General features: G+C 44.0%; 1 protein-coding gene and 1 long non-coding RNA gene across 10 annotated transcripts in view; both read left to right on the top strand.

Moving 5' to 3' along the window:
* Positions 1-16,312, top strand: part of pld1b (phospholipase D1b) — a 40,181-nt gene extending 23,869 nt beyond the window's left edge. For all 7 annotated transcript variants that reach the window (XM_056433784.1, XM_056433776.1, XM_056433782.1 and 4 more), the window contains exons 18-26: positions 623-736; positions 1,554-1,664; positions 1,751-1,839; positions 7,640-7,753; positions 8,578-8,627; positions 11,530-11,664; positions 11,904-12,057; positions 12,832-12,949; positions 13,521-16,312. In XM_056433784.1, coding sequence (XP_056289759.1) covers positions 623-736; positions 1,554-1,664; positions 1,751-1,839; positions 7,640-7,753; positions 8,578-8,627; positions 11,530-11,664; positions 11,904-12,057; positions 12,832-12,949; positions 13,521-13,745 — 1,110 coding nt within the window. In that variant the 3' untranslated portion in view covers positions 13,746-16,312. The remainder of the gene's footprint in view (positions 1-622; positions 737-1,553; positions 1,665-1,750; positions 1,840-7,639; positions 7,754-8,577; positions 8,628-11,529; positions 11,665-11,903; positions 12,058-12,831; positions 12,950-13,520) is intronic.
* LOC130206062 (uncharacterized) lies at positions 2,431-7,281 on the top strand. 3 transcript variants are annotated; one of them, XR_008834026.1, is made up of 5 exons: positions 2,443-4,151; positions 5,031-5,091; positions 5,203-5,308; positions 6,278-6,363; positions 6,442-7,281. It is a non-coding gene; the product is annotated as an uncharacterized LOC130206062 (long non-coding RNA). The 3 variants fall into 3 exon arrangements; XR_008834025.1 differs by having other exon boundaries at positions 2,444-4,151; positions 5,203-5,320; XR_008834024.1 differs by having other exon boundaries at positions 2,431-4,151; positions 5,203-6,363.
* Positions 16,313-16,637: the final 325 nt, after the last annotated feature.

Raw genomic sequence — 16,637 nt, forward strand, 5'->3', positions numbered from 1 at the left:
GACTCCACGGGCTAAACAAGTCACACAATAACAACAACAACAACAACAACAGAGTGTTCTGCAATGGAAAGTGGAAAAATGGAAAGTCATTGAAAAAATAAAATCCCAAGAGTTTTGGAGAAGCCATGGAAAAGTTGTTCTATTCATAAGTTCGTTCACACGGTTTATAAACTGTAAGCGTTGGAATCCTCCTTGCTCGTTTACATTCGACATCTTCTCACTTTGTGATTTCACAAAATGTTTGATCATGGAAATTTGGTTTAAAGTCCTGGAAAAGTTCTGGAAAGTTTTTTAAAAGTTATGGAAAGTTTTTTAAAAGTTGTGGAAAAGTCGTGAAAAAGTCAATTGGAACCTGAAGCCTCACCAGACTCCATTGACAAAAACAGTGTTCCAGTGTTGTTGACGCTCTCCCGGTGTCAACAACCCGCCGGCCACATGTCAACAGCGTGTTGTTGACGCTCTCCCGGTGTCAACAACACGCCGGCCACGTGTCAACAGCGTGTTGTTGACGCTCTCCCGGTGTCAACAACCCGCCGGCCACGTGTCAACAGCGTGTTGTTGACGCTCTCCCGGTGTCAACAACCCGCCGGCCACGTGTCAACAGCGTGTTGTTTGTCCCCAGCTGGTGAAGCCGAAGTACCGCTCCCTGTCGTACCCGTACCTGCTGCCCAAGTCTCACACCACGGCCGAAGAGCAGCGCTACCAGGTGCCCGGCTGCACCCACGCCAAAGTGCAGGTTAGGCTCCTCCCCTTTTTTAGAGCGTGTCGGTTGTGTTCGGCTTTAACCGGCTGAGACCCACAATGCAATGCGGCAAGGAAACGAAGAGATGTTGTGACTACATGAGTGATATTTCACTCTCCTCTCCTCCTACTCTCTTCTCCTCTCCCTCATCCCTCTTCTCCTCCTCTCCTCTCTCCTCTTCTCTCTCCTCCTCCTCTCCTCTCTCCTCTTCTCTCTCCTCCTCCCTCTACTCTCTTCTCCTCTCCCTCATCCCTCTTCTCCTCCTCTCCTCTCTCCTCTTCTCTCTCCTCCTCCCTCTCCTCCTCTCCTCTCTCCTCTTCTCTCTCCTCCTCCCTCTACTCTCTTCTCCTCTCCCTCATCCTCTCTCTCTCCTCCTCTCCTCCTCCATGCTCCTCTCTCTCTCTCTCCTCCTCTCCTCCTCCATGCTGCTCCTCTCTCTCTCCTCCTCCTCCTCTGCTCTCCTCTCTCCTCCTCCCTGCTCCTCTCCTTCTCTCCTCCTTCTCTCCTTCTCTCCTCCCTCTCCTCCTCCCTCTCCTTCTCTCCTCCCTCTCCTCCTCTCCTCCTCCTCTCCTCTCCTCCCTCCTCTCTCTCCTCCTCCCCTCCCCCCTCTCCTCCCCCTCCTCCCTCTCCCCTCCTCCCCCCTCTCCTTCTCTCCTCCCTCTCTCCTCCTCTCCTCTCCTCTCCTCCTCCTCTCCTCTCCTCCTCTCCTCCTCCTCTCCTCCTTCTCTCCTTCTCTCCTCCTCTCCTCTCCTCCTCCCTCTCCTTCTCTCCTCCCTCCCTCTCTCCTCCTCTCCTCCCTCTCCTCCTCCAGATCCTCCGCTCGGCGTGTGATTGGTCGGCAGGTATCAAATACCACGAGGAGTCGATCCACAACGCCTACGTTCACGTGATCCAGAGCAGCCGCCACTTCATCTACATCGAGGTAACCGACGGTTACGTGACATCATGCCTCATTTGCATACATTAAATATGTTATTATTCATCATATGAACTTTATTTGTGTTTCAGAATCAGTTCTTCATCAGCTGTGCAGACAACAGACACGTGTTCAACAAGATAGGAGACGCCATCGCAGAGCGCATCATCAGAGCATACAAGTACACACACACACATTTCAAATATATAAAAAGAATATATTTTAAATATATAATATATATATATATATATTTTATATATATTATAAAATAAATGTTATGTTATATTTACATATATATATGTATATATATGTAAATATTATATACATATATATAATATGTAACTATTATACATATTATATATATATAAATATATAATATGTATAATATTATAAATATGATATATATATAACATGTAAATATTATATATTTATAGAATATGTAAATATTATAAATATTATATATATATGTAAATATATACATATATATAATATGTAAATATTATATATATATACATATATATATTATGTAAATATTATATATATATATACATATATATATTATGTAAATATTATAAATATTATATATATGTATATATATATATATATACTGTATATATACTGTATACACAGGTAGCCTCACTCACCTGTGCTCTCTCTGTGTCTCAGGGAGATATAATATATAAATATTATACATATGTATATATATACATATATACATATATATAAATATGTATATGTATGTATATATACACAGGTAGCCTCACTCACCTGTGCTCTCTCGGTGTCTCAGGGAGATATAATATATAAATATTATACATATGTATATATATTAGGGCTGTCAATCGATTAAAAAAAATTAACTAATTAATCGCACATTTTGAAATTGCGATTAATTAATCGCGATTAATCGCGATTAATCTCGCTTAAAAGTGTTTTCCTTCTTTTTAAAGACAAAACTTCACACAAAGCTGTGTTTTCAAAGAGGCTCCTACATATACAGTGCCAGCGAGGTATTTAATATCGTGGATGATAAATTTTTTCTTCAGTGAAACATCAGATTAGTAAAAAAAAAAAAGTATATAGAGACCCCATTGGTCCTGTCATCTTTACCACTGAACAGCAGAACCAGTGGCCTTGGTAACTGACTGACATTCACATATGTCACGTTCACCCTCTGGAGGCTGGGGGCATTTTATACATTTTACAAAATAAATTAAATTCACCGTTTAAAGTCTTTTGCATGTGACACATACCCACGTGTTCTACATCAAATATTCCAGAACAATCTCAGCTCTGAAATTCAATTCAATTCAATTCAGTTTATTTGTATAGCCCAATTTCACAAATTACAAATTTGTCTCAGAGTGCTTTACAATCTGTACACATAGACATCCCTGCCCCAAAACCTCACATCGGATCAGGAAAAACTCCCAAATAACCCTTCAGGGGGGAAAAAAGGGAAGAAACATTCAGGAGAGAACAGAGGAGGATCCCTCTCCAGGATGGACAGATGCAATAGATGTAATGTGTACAGAAGGAAATGAGGCTCATTGTCCTCACGCCGTGTTCTCTGGTTCTCTGACTGACAGGCTGCTAAATGAGCCTAACCTGTGAGGTGGGAGGTCCTTTGTGATTTACTGAGTGTTCATTGGTTGTTCTTTTACCGAAATGTTGACAGACAAACGGATTGACCAATCACGTTGAAGGTTTCGTGTGTCGCGTTCTTTCCGCGCCGCGTCACCCGACACGTCGCCCCTCCGTTCCTCTGTGTATCAGAGGGGGAGACGGGAGGAAGGAGGAGCAGGAGGAAACCCGACTGATTCATCCACGAGTTAAACTGATTTATGATCCTTATTTTCGCGGAGAAATAATTGTTTTAAAAACGGAAACAGTGTCAAACCGTACTGCCGCGGTTTAAAAAACAACAACAACAACAACAACAAACATTTGCGTGAATTGCGTTCAAATATTTTAGTGCGTTAACGCGGCCAAATTAATCGCATAGATTAACGCGTTAACGCTGACAGCCCTAATATATATACATATATATAAATATGTATATGTATGTATATATACACAGGTAGCCTCACTCAACTGTGCTCTCTCGGTGTCTCAGGGAGATATAATATATAAATATTATACATATGTATATATATACATATATATAAATATGTATATGTATGTATATATACACAGGTAGCCTCACTCACCTGCACTCAAAAAACTGATTCTTGGCCCTCATAAACATTAAACAATATTTTTAAGTAAAACGTAACTGAAATATATAAAATCTAAAGTGTATTCATTAAAACCACTTAAACACAATGTAAATATGCTTCGTATAACCTGAACATAAACAAATCAAGTAAACGTTACTTGATTGGATCACAGAAGGAGCATCTGTGCGTGCAGGAAACACTTCACCACGTGACCTCTTGAGAGTGGACTTGTCATTCTGACCGACAGAGCGACCGAGCGTGACAAAGTTATTAGGTAAGTCCAATCCTTTTCCATCTTAAGTGTAATGTTATAAGTATTATTTTTACGAAGGTTGGTGAATTTAGGTTACAAAAAGGCTTGCTATGTAATTTAGCACGAGCTGGCAGCTTCAACATTAGCATAGTTTCACTGATTGGGAAATAGGTCTGACTTCGGTGGAGAACCTTCTGCTTTTTAACAGTTAAACTAGCTTCCAAAGCGGTGGAGAATATTCTGCTTGCCAAGCTGCTGCAGCTCGGGCTGCGTGTGTCAACAGTTAGCTTAACTTCCACTATCTGGCTAGTCCCACGTGTTCACTAGCACTTTCTATCTGGCTTAGCACTAGCTAGCAACGCAGTTGTACATGCTGACTCGCTTGACCGCGTGAAAGGTAGCGACACTGGTTGTAGTACACGTCGAGACCCGCGTCCGTATAGGCCTCGGCTTCCTGAAGCCCAGAGGCGGAGCGCCGTGCTGCTCATGGTCAGGCTACAGCCGGTTAGGCTGCGTCATTTGCTAACACAGGCTACCGAAAGCTATGTCTTAACTGCTGGCACCGGCTGCTCGCGCTCGGCACGAGCTAAAATGCGTCACTGCGGGCAACTAGCTGAACTACGTTCAAACTGCGGTGGCTTAAATATATAAATACAATGTTAACTTAAGATCAGAATCCTGTTCATTGACAATTAATGTTAGGGTGTTCACATGCAAGGAATATGATTTTATAACAAAAGACAAATACATATATAGAATAATATGCAATACGATATAAAAAAAGGAAGAACAATGCAGTTGAGAGCTCTCTCACTCACACACACACACACACACCTCTGCAGTTGGCTTATTCTCATCCTGGTTGAAAACTTACCTTGGAATATTTTCCATTACTTTCAGGTACACCATTCAAGCCAAATCCACAAAGCATCTTTCATCCTGTGGCAACCTCTCATTTTAGGTGAGTAATGTAACATATGATGATATTGATAAGTTACATCTTAATAAGCCATAGTTTTCTGCATAAATGTTGGCTTTATCTTGACAGTGTTTTCTTTTTTTGCTCTTTTAGGTGGAGGATGTCAAATACACAGCCAACATAACTAAGGTCGTCAGCAACAGAGGAGGAGCTGCTGGAAGGAAGATCCGACTCCTCATGGCTCCAACAGCTAAGACAAGTGCATTGACTGGTTACGTTTTTAAGCAAAGTCAAATCTTGTGATAAAATCCATTTTAACACTGGTTTTAACAGAGTTCCCGCATCCTTGAAAACCTAGAATTGTATTTATGCAGTCTGTACAATTGCTCTGGAGTGGGGTTTAAGAAACCTTGACCTAAGAGTGGAAATATTCGAGATTGTAAGTTCCTAGTTGGAAACATGTTTTGCCCCGGGATAAGTGTAAAGTCTCAAGGACTTTTGACTTCTAATAGGTCATACACATCAGACAAGTGGGCAATATGTCTTCTCTTTCTCAAGGCTTGGGTCTTGAGGAGTAGTAGCATTTATTTACTGGCAAATAAACTACACACTACACTGTTATGTTCACTGCTATAACTTTACTGCTGACTTCTCTCTGTTTTAACATTTAATAGCTAAACTGGATATATATTGCAGATGTCCGTAAGTTAATTATTTTCTGGTCAAAAAGAACATTTCAGATATCCACTGACATTCTTCCTAGGAAGAATTACCTCGCTTTTGCCATTCATGTGTTATGGGCTTTTTATTTTTAGATATCCATAATTGCATTTTTTTTAATAGTCTTACGAGGGGGAAAACTCACATTTCACTCGTATCGACGGGAAAACGGTATTCGAAGCAACATCGACCTTGGCTCAGGAGTACATTGCGCACAGTCCAGTCTGACACTAGTGGCTTTGTTAGTCTGGTTATAAACAAACAGAATATTATTTTAATCATTTTGTCATAGCTTATTACTTATGAAATACAAGTTGGATTTAGCGCTGTGATGCTGACAAAGGCAAGTGTAGGATACTTTTTAATTTGCCAGAACATGTCATAAGGACAAATGCCTTCTTTCAAGTGTCATAGTAATCCCTTGGGTGAGAATAAAAGGGTTATGAGCAATGTCCTGAAAAATATCTTAAAGTGGATACTCAAAATTGTATTGTGCCTTCTTTTGCAGAGTGAGGACATTGACCTCAAGAGGGAGTGTGTCCTCTGTGTGTCTCCCTCAATGAGGACAGCAACACTCTCATCAAGGAGTACTTGGTGAGTTTTACAGTGAGCTTTCAGTGTTAAACTTGCAATGTTTTCTTTCAAAATGGTCACTTTGTTTTTCACCATCAGAACGTCAACAGTGAGGAAGCTGAGCGAGAGATCGTGCAGACCACCATGGGCCTTTACAGGATGATCAGAGAAGGTGCTGATAAAGAGGACGAGCCAAAGGACTTTGGAGTGGTGATCGAAGGTGTGGAGCTGCTATGCAATCTGAGAGGCGTTGCCTTTGGACGTGCCATGCTCTTTGGCCTAATTTACACTCTCAACCTGAGCTATCCCCGAGAACTCAAATTCACTTGAGTTCATCCAGAAAGTGTTGATGAACTTGGATGGAAAGAAGTTGTCCCCAAAGGTCCAAACACTTAAAATCAAGATGCTTCAATGAGCTCACATGGTCAGCACTGGAGAGTTGAGCTAGCCACATTTTGGCATGTTGGACATTGATATATTGACCTGGTAAGACTGTACAGAAGCTAGTGACTTCCTAGTTTGTGGTACTGATGTCAAGTTCACTGGAAAAGCTGTTATGTGTTCTAATTGTTGCATTACCCAGGTTTATCAATACTGGTATCCATTTTATTAATGATTAATCCATTTTGTATTTTATTATTCATCATAATCACAACTCTAATTTTAAAGTTGTTGATGTCATAATGCATGGCTAGACTGGATATATTGTATACCTGTTTAACACTTCATGACTAAAATGTTGTGTTCTAATTGTTCCATTACCCAGGTTTACCAATACTGGTATCAGTTTTATTAATAATTAATCCATTTTGTATTACTATTCATCATAATGATCATAATCACAACTCTAATTTTTAAGTTGTTGGTGTCATATTGTGACTGTTTGTATACCTGTTTAACACTTTTTTGGTATTCGTCAATAAAGCCTTCTGAATTGTCCTTGTATGCATTAGTGATTTGTTTCAAATATATAATACTTGATTAAACAAATTAGGTTTATGTAAAATGTCCCCTTAACTTTATATGTAATAATACATCAGGTTTATGTATGAATTTGCATCAATTTAATTTAATCAAATCTCATAAGGATTATTCAATTTATTCAGACTGACTCAATGGGATAGAAAAGCATAATGTTTACTTAGATGCTTTACATTGAACTTATGTAATGAAATTACATGGAAAATTTACATGTAATTGAAATACTTGAAGTCAAGGTTTTTTGGATAATTATTTTTTTGAGTTATGTATATATACACAGGTAGCCTCACTCACCTGTGCTCTCTCGGTGTCTCAGGGAGGGTAACCGGTTCCGGGTGTACGTGGTGACGCCGCTGCTGCCGGGCTTCGAAGGAGACATCAACACCGGAGGAGGCAGCGCCATCCAGGCCGTCATGCACTTCAACTACAGGTGCGTGTGTGTGTGGGTGAGTGTGTGTGTGTGTGGGTGAGTGTGTGTGTGTGTGTGTGTGTGTGTGGGTGTGTGGGTGAGTGCGTATGTGTGTGTGTGTGTGTGTGTGGGTGGGTGAGTGCGTGTGGGTGAGTGTGTGTGTGTGTGTGGGTGAGTGCGTATGTGTGTGTGTGTGGGTGGGTGAGTGTGTGTGTGTGGGTGAGTGCGTGTGGGTGAGTGTGTGTGGGTGTTTGTGTGTGTGTGTGGGTGAGTTTGTGTGTGTGTATGTGTGTGGGTGAGTGTGTGTGTGTATGTGTGTGAGTGCGTGTTTGTGTGTGTGAGTGCGTGTGGGTGTGTGTGTGGGTTAGTGTGTGTGTGTGTGTGGGTGAGTGTGTGTGTGTGTGAGTGTGTGTGTGAGTGTGTGTGTGTGTGTGAGTGTGTGTGTGTGTGTGTGGGTGAGTGTGTGTGTGTGTGTGTGGGTGAGTGTGTGTGTGTGAGTGTGTGTGTGTGTGTGTGTGTGTGTGAGTGTGTGTGTGTGTGTGAGTGTGTGTGTGTGTGTGTGTGTGAGTGTGTGTGTGTGTGTGTGTGTGTGTGTGTGTGTGTGTGTGTGTGTGGGTGAGTGTGTGTGTGTGAGTGTATGTGTGTGTGTGTGAGTGCCATTCCTTTTGAGGCTGACATTAATTGTCTAGCTTGCATTCTTGAGTAAACACTCAATCCTCCTCTTGCCAACACTGTGACCCACACACACACACCCACACACACCCACACACACACACACACACACACTCTCTCTCTCTTGAGGAGTGTGTTCCTGCTGCTCACCCACCTCTGTGCTTCTCCTGCAGGACCATGAACAGAGGAGACCAGTCCATCATCTCCCAGCTCAAGAGAGAGAGTAAGCTAACCACCGTTTTCCCGCTTTTTTTCGTTTAGCCACTTCCACTTCCTGATATTGCGCAACAACGTCTTTATGGACTTCCGTTCCTCAATATGCGTAAATATTTTACTTTAAAGCGTCGCATGAAAACTGTTCTGATGCTCTGATGTAGACGCTCTACTTCCGTGTCACGTTTGTGTCGAGCTCCGCCCCTTTGACGTGTGTCCGTCAATATTTAGTGTGACACTAACCAATGAATGCTCAGGAAATCTCTAAGGACCTCCCACTTTACGCTCCGACCAATGAAATGGATCGCTTTCATGCAAATCAGCCAAAAGTTAATAAACGACTGAAGATCTTTATTCTGTTCATCTAAATCAGGGGTCCCCAAACTTTTTCCTGAGAGGGCCACATAACGTTTCCCTTGTCTGCTGGAGGGCCAGCCGGGGGGGGGGGGGGGGAGTGTGCTCACCTGTGAGCGCGCATCACGCTGTGAGCGCTGCGCTGCAGACAGCGTTTAGCGGAGCGGAGCAGCGTGAGCTCTGATCGCTCTCTTAATGAAGTATCGATACTAAAAATATACTAAATCACATGGTGTTTAACGTACGGGTACTTTGTTAGCATCGCTGCAGCGTGACAGCAGCAGATGTAGCGGGCTAACATTCAAGCTAACCTAACTTCCCAAACGCTGTCGACATCTGAACGCTGATTGGCCGAGACGCGACACGTCCATCAAAGATGTTTTATTGTGAAGAGCACCACTTCACATTTTCTCCGCATCTCACTGTCATCTCAACGGCAGCGGGCCACGTGAACACAAGAATACATCGGAACGCGTCTCTGGTATTGTTCAGGGGGCGGGGCCACATGGGGAGGCGGGCCAGATCCGGCCCGCGGGCCGTAGTTTGGGGACCACTGATCTAAATGTTGCAGGGAAATGCACTCACACAGACACACAACACACACACACATACGCACACACACACACACACATACATACATACGCACACACACACACACACACACACACACACACACACACACACACACACACACATACATACGCACACACACACACACACACATAGATACATACGCACACACACACACACACATACAGGACTGTCTCAGAAAATTAGAATATTGTGATAAAGTTCTTTATTTTCTGTAATGCAATTAAAAAAACAAAAATGTCATGCATTCTGGATTCATTACAAATCAACTGAAATATTGCAAGCCTTTTATTCTTTTAATATTGCTGATTATGGCTTACAGCTTAAGAAAACTCTAAAATCCTATCTCATAACATTTTAATATTTCCTCAGACCAAGTTAAAAAAAAGATTTATAACAGCTGAGTGTTTGTCAAGGCTCAGGAAACCCTTGCAGGTGTTTCGAGTTAATTAGACAATTCAAGTGATTTGTTTAATACCCTACTAGTATACTTTTTCATGATATTCTAATATTTAGAGATAGGATATTTGAGTTTTCTTAAGCTGTAAGCCATAATCAGCAATAAATCAGAATAAAAGGCTTGCAATATTTCAGTTGATTTGTAATGAATCCAGAATGCATGACATTTTTGTTTTTTTAATTGCATTGCAGAAAATAAAGAACTTCATCACAATATTCTAATTTTCTGAGACAGTCCTGTACATACATACGCACACACACACACACACACACACACACACACATAGATACATACGCACACACACACACACACATAGATACATACGCACACACACACACACACATAGATACATACGCACACACACACACACATAGATACATACGCACACACACACACACACACACACACACACATAGATACATACGCACACACACACACACATAGATACATACGCACACACACACACACACACATAGATACATACGCACACACACACACACACACACATACAACCCGTATAATGAATGAACACAGAGGAACTCTGCTTGAGTTTTCAGTTTGTTTTAGTTCCTTTATTCTCAGTTTACTGTCAGACGACTTTACAAGATGACCTGCTGACTTCTTGTTGCTGACCTCTTGTTGCTGACCTCTTGTTGCTGACCTCTTGTTGCTGACCTCTTGTTGCTGACCTCTTGTTGCTGACTGGTTGTTGCTGACCTCTTGTTGTTGACCTCTTGTTGCTGACTGGTTGTTGCTGACCTCTTGTTGCTGACTGGTTGTTGCTGACCTCTTGTTGCTGACCTCTTGTTGCTGACCGGTTGTTGCTGACCTCTTGTTGCTGACTGGTTGTTGCTGACCTCTTGTTGCTGACCTCTTTTTGCTGACCTCTTGTTGCTGACCTCTTGTTGCTGCCTGCTTGTTGCTGACCTCTTGTTGCTGACTGGTTGTTGCTGACCTCTTGTCGCTGCCTGCTTTTTGCTGACCTCTTGTTGCTGACCTCTTGTTGCTGCCTGCTTGTTGCTGACCTCTTTTTGCTGACCTCTTGTTGCTGACCTCTTGTCGCTGCCTGCTTGTTGCTGACCTCTTGTTGCTGACTGGTTGTTGCTGACCTCTTGTTGCTGACCTCTTGTTGCTGCCTGCTTGTTGCTGACCTCTTTTTGCTGACCTCTTGTTGCTGCCTGCTTGTTGCTGACCTCTTGTTGCTGACTGGTTGTTGCTGACCTCTTGTTGCTGACCTCTTGTTGCTGCCTGGTTGTTGCTGACCTCTTGTTGCTGACTGGTTGTTGCTGACCTCTTGTTGCTGCCTGCTTGTTGCTGACCTCTTTTTGCTGACCTCTTGTTGCTGACCTCTTGTTGCTGCCTGCTTGTTGCTGACCTCTTGTTGCTGCCTGCTTGTTGCTGACCTCTTGTTGCTGACTGGTTGTTGCTGACCTCTTGTTGCTGCCTGGTTGTTGCTGACCTCTTGTTGCTGACCTCTTGTTGCTGACTGGTTGTTGCTGGTTCCCAGTGGGAGACCTGTGGATCAACTACATCTCCATCGCCGGCTTGAGGACGCACGCCGAGCTGGAGGGGAAGTTGGTCACCGAGCTCATCTACGTCCACAGCAAGATGCTCATCGCCGACGACAACACCGTCATCATCGGTACTCTCTCCCTCCCTCTCTCTCTCCCTCTCTCTCTCTCTCTGTCCCTCTCTCCCTCTCTCTCTCCCTCTCTCTCTCCCTCTCTCTCTCTCTCTCTCTCTCTCTCTCTCTCTCTCTCCCTCTCTCCCTCCCTCTCTCTCTCTCTCTTCCCCCGCCCCCCCCTCTCTCTCTGAACTCGGGTGTTGTGGCGCCCCCTGCTGGTGACTCTGTGACGTCACGCCTCTCGTCTCCTCCCGCAGGTTCTGCCAACATCAACGACCGCAGCATGCTGGGAAAGAGGGACAGCGAGGTGGCGGTGATCGTGGAGGACTCGGAGACGGTTACCGCGGTGATGGACGGGCAGGAGTACCAAGCGGGAAGATACGCCCTGAAGCTCCGCCTCGAGTGCTTCAGGTAGACATGAACCAGAGAGGAGTACTACTAGTAGTAGGAGGCAAGGAAGGAAGGAAGGAAAGGAGGCAAAGAGGCAAGGAAGGAAGGAAAGGAAGGAAGGAAGGAAGGGAAGGAAGCCAGGCAAAGAGGGAAGGAAAGGAAGGAAGGAAGCCAAGCAAGGAGGCAAGGAAGGAAGGAAGGAAAAGAGGCATGGAAGGAAGGAGAGGAAGGAAGCCAGGCAAGGAGGAAAGGAAGGGAAGGAAACCAGGCAAGGAGGAAAGGAAGGGAAGGAAGCCAGGCAAGGAGGAAAGGAAGGGAAGGAAACCAGGCAAGGAAGGAAAGGAAGAAATGACACCCGTGCTCTCTTTAGAGAAATGTTGGTGTGTCTCTGTGTCCACTGATACACACAGAGGAAGGAAGGGACGAAGGAAGGAAGGAAGGAAGGAAAAGATGCTAGGAAGGAAGGAAATGAAGGGAAGGAAGGAAGCCAGGCAAGGAGGCAAGAAAGTCTCTTTGTTGTCATTTGAAGCTGAAGATGAGTCCAGACGTCTCAAAGTGGCTTAAAGTAAATCTAATGCATCAAGAGAGGTTTACTGAACCTGGTCTCTGTCTCTCTCTCTCTCTCTCTCTCTCTCTCTCTCTCTCTCTCTCTCTCTCTCTCTGTCTGTCTCTCTCTCTCTGTCTCTCTCTCTCTCTCTGTCTCTCTCTCTCTCTGTCTCTCTCTCTCTCTCTCTCTCTGTCTCTCTCTCTCTCTCTGTCTCTCTGTCTCTCTCTCTCCCCCCCTCTCTCTCTCAGGATGATTTTGGGGGCCAACACCGACACCTCCATCGACGTGTCGGACCCCCTCAGCGATCACTTCTACAAGGAGGTGTGGATGGCGACCTGCGCCCGCAATGCCTCCATCTACCAGAAGGTTCAGCGTGTTTATTTATTACACTTTACTTTTAATGATCATTCATTTACTTTCAAACTAATTACATGGAAATCCAGATGTTAAAGGGGAAATTAGTTCTCTGCATTTAACCCATCCTGAGTTATTAAGGAGCAGTGGGCTGCAGTGATGCGCCCGGGAAGCAACTGGGGGTTCAGTGCCTTGCTCAAGGACACTTCGACTTGCTACTAATGTGGAGAGCCGGGATCGAACCGACAACCTTGGGGTTGCAGGACGATCCTCTTACCCCACTGAGCTACATTAAAAAACAATCGTTTAGCAACATAAATGTACTGAAATGTATTTATTTATGATGTAATAATAATAATAATAATAATGATGATAATAACAATAATAATAATACTGTTCTGGTCACATGATGATCCTGTTTGAACATAAAACCCACAGATAAAAACGTACTATAATAAAAACACATATTTACATATTTACATCTTGTAACTGGAACAATTGTCATTCAGATGTTCAGGAATTATTCAGGTTAAAGTTTGACCCATTTATTCTGGACCGGTTCTGACGGTTTGATTTTGTTCAGGTCTTCCGAAGTCTGCCGTCCAGCGACGTGCGGAACATCCTGGAGCTGGACGGGTTCCTCGCCAAGCCGGGCCTGGAGAAGGAGGACCCGGCCCGGGCCCATGAGGAGCTGAAGAAGATCCGCGGCTTCCTGGTCCAGTTCCCCCTCCAGTTCCTGAGCGAGCAGAACCTGCTGCCCCCCATGGGCTCCAAGGAGGCCATGGTGCCCATGGAGGTCTGGACCTGAAGACCAAGTGCCCCTGGAGGTCTGGACCTGAGACCTGGAGGTCTGGACCTGAGGCCCTGGAGGTCTGGACTTGAGGACCTGGAGGTCTGGACTTGAGGACCTGGAGGTCTGGACTTGAGGACCTGGAGGTCTGGACCTGAGGACCTGGAGGTCTGGACGTGAGGACCTGGAGGTCTGGACCTGAGGCCCTGGAGGTCTGGACCTGAGGACCTGGAGGTCTGGACTTGAGGCCCGGGCCTCTGTGCGTTAACGTGTTCACGGGAGGTTAAACAGAACAAACTCTGGAGTCATTTTGGAGGTCACAGCGGCTGAAACTGCCTTTTTTAAACATTTTTTTATTTGTCTTAATTTACTCCTTTTAATGTATTTAGTCTATAGTTGCGTTTAAAATAACTAACAGCTGATGACATGTTGGCTTCGCACTACAAAAGGCCACACACCAAGATTTCATCCCAATAGGATCAATAAAAAATAAAAATAAAATACCATTTTCCTTTTTTAAAGGAACAGTGTGTGGGTTTGCAGATTACAATTATCTGCCAATTGAATCACATGTTGATAATATAATGCATAATTAATCCATCTAGATTGACAATAACAAGCGCATGCTGACTAAAATGTACTGCACTCAAGTACTTAATTAAATTTTCATATAGTTTCATATATGCTATTTATTTATTTATGTACATAAAACAATGGCGGAGTCCGAGAAGAAGACCTGCTCCTTAAGTAGACATAAACAACTCATTTTAATTTCATTCTAGTTTCAGTTGGTTAAACACTGAAGAAAAACATTCTTTTAAATAGAAAATTATTTTTCCGCGGATGGATCCCCTTAAATAAAACACGCTGGCCCTTTAAGAGGAATGTCTGTGGCCACAGCTGATGGAGGTTTTAGCTGCTAATTGATTTCCAAAATGGCGTCAGGCTGAGGTCGTGAAGAGCCGCCAGACACACAGACACCGACTCTGTGCTGATGCGTACACATGTTGTTGTTTTTAAAACGACAAACACATGTACACAAACAAACATGGAGAGGAGTCGACCAGCAGGTGGAGAGTTGACCTCTACGTTGACCTCTACGTTGACCTCTACGGAGCCTCACAAGAAGGATCTATAGATGAATAAAAGTGATGACTCTGAGTCCTGACACGCCCCCTCCTGACATGCCTCTTCATGCCCCGCCCCCTCCTAACATGCCCCCTCCTGACACGCCTCGTTATGCCCCGCCCCCTCCTAACACGCCTCCTCCTGACACGCCTCTTCATGTCCCACCCCCTCCTGACACGCCTCTTCATGTCCCGCCCCCTCCTGACACGCCTCTTCATGCCCCGCCCCCTCCTGCCCCGCCCCCTCCTGATACACCTATTCATGCCCCGCCCCCTCCTGACACGCCTCGTTATGCCCCGACTCCTCTTGACCCCTCCCCTTCCTGACTCCTCCCCCCCCCACACCAAACCACCCGGCTTTCGCTCTACAGTTCTGCAACACTATGCAACGTCGAGCGGCCGGCGAACGCAGCTCCGACTCTTCTGTGTTTTACAGGTTTGAAAAGACACCGAAAGAAACGGACTTCGACGAAGACGAGGAGGAAGAGCTGTCGGCCATTTTGCCTCTGAAGCTTTTTGTTGAAACGGTTAAATCACAAGTGCCAAAGATGAAAAGACTCGAATGAAGCGTTGCCGATCTGTTTGAAACTTTTACGATGCTGCGTTTCATTAACGTCAACAAGCGGGAGCCACGTTTATTTAAATTGGGTCACGTTTGAGTTCCTGTCAGCACCTTTTTGTTTCTGCTGCCCCCTAGTGGCCTAAACACAAATCTATTATTGCAGCTTTAAGATATTTATTAGTGCAGGTCTACGGTTTTGTAGTTTTAAGTTCAACACTCATCTGGAAAGCTAGGACCGATGTCGAGCAGCCTTCAGCGTGAACTCAACGTCGGATCGTCTGAATCTGAATAAAAAGTCGCAGCTTTTTCCCGACGTTTCTTGAACGCAGCATCGATGTTCCTCGGCGTCTTCCTTTAAACACGAGAGATCAAAAGCATGAACCTTGCAAGCTGAGTTTCCTTTTTTTAAATCTGTGGACGCGGACGCTCCCGTCTACGAGCCGCGATCCTCCACCTTTAAACTTCTGTTTTTATTGATGGGACCTTTGTAACATTCCTCTCTACCTCCATGTGTTCCGACCTCCTGTGCTGTAAAGTCCTCTGAAAAGGCAAACAATGACTTTTTAAATCTTAAAACAAACTTTATTGACATGCAAAACTCTCCAGAGATACAGGATTACATCATCAGCAAAGCAGTTGGTTTCTATGCATGCGTAATAACTGAATTTAACCACGGAAATATTGATATGAATATTGTTTTAGCTCAATTCTTAATGATCGGGAACACAGGCATCCTTTCCTCTTACATTTTCCTCTAATCTCTGTGTCTCTATGAAAAATGCACTATTTGCACAGACTTGTCGTCTCAGTAAATTATCTACACGTCATTCGTCGTTTTGTGTGTGAAATGGATGGAATTAAATACATGATGCAATAATAAATCATTAAAAGCTTTATTCCTCGTCTTGTTGATCTAGACTCCTGATAAAAGCAGATTAAACTAGAATGGGCACTCGGTAGAGCGCATACCTTCGCATATCACAAGATTGGGCATTGAATTATGAACATTTTGGCATTAGTTGCATGCCAATTGGATAGAAATTGACCGCGCTATGGTAAAAAGAAGATTTTGACCTTTCCATGACCTTGACCTTTGACCCGATTGATCCCAAAATCTAATCAAATGGCCCCCGGATAATAAGCAATCATCCCACCAAATTTCATGCGATTCAAGAAGATTTGTACCTTTTCATGACCTTGACCTTTGACCCGATCGATCCC

Source organism: Pseudoliparis swirei, chromosome 16, assembly GCF_029220125.1.
Source record: "Pseudoliparis swirei isolate HS2019 ecotype Mariana Trench chromosome 16, NWPU_hadal_v1, whole genome shotgun sequence".
Taxonomy (NCBI): domain Eukaryota; kingdom Metazoa; phylum Chordata; class Actinopteri; order Perciformes; family Liparidae; genus Pseudoliparis; species Pseudoliparis swirei.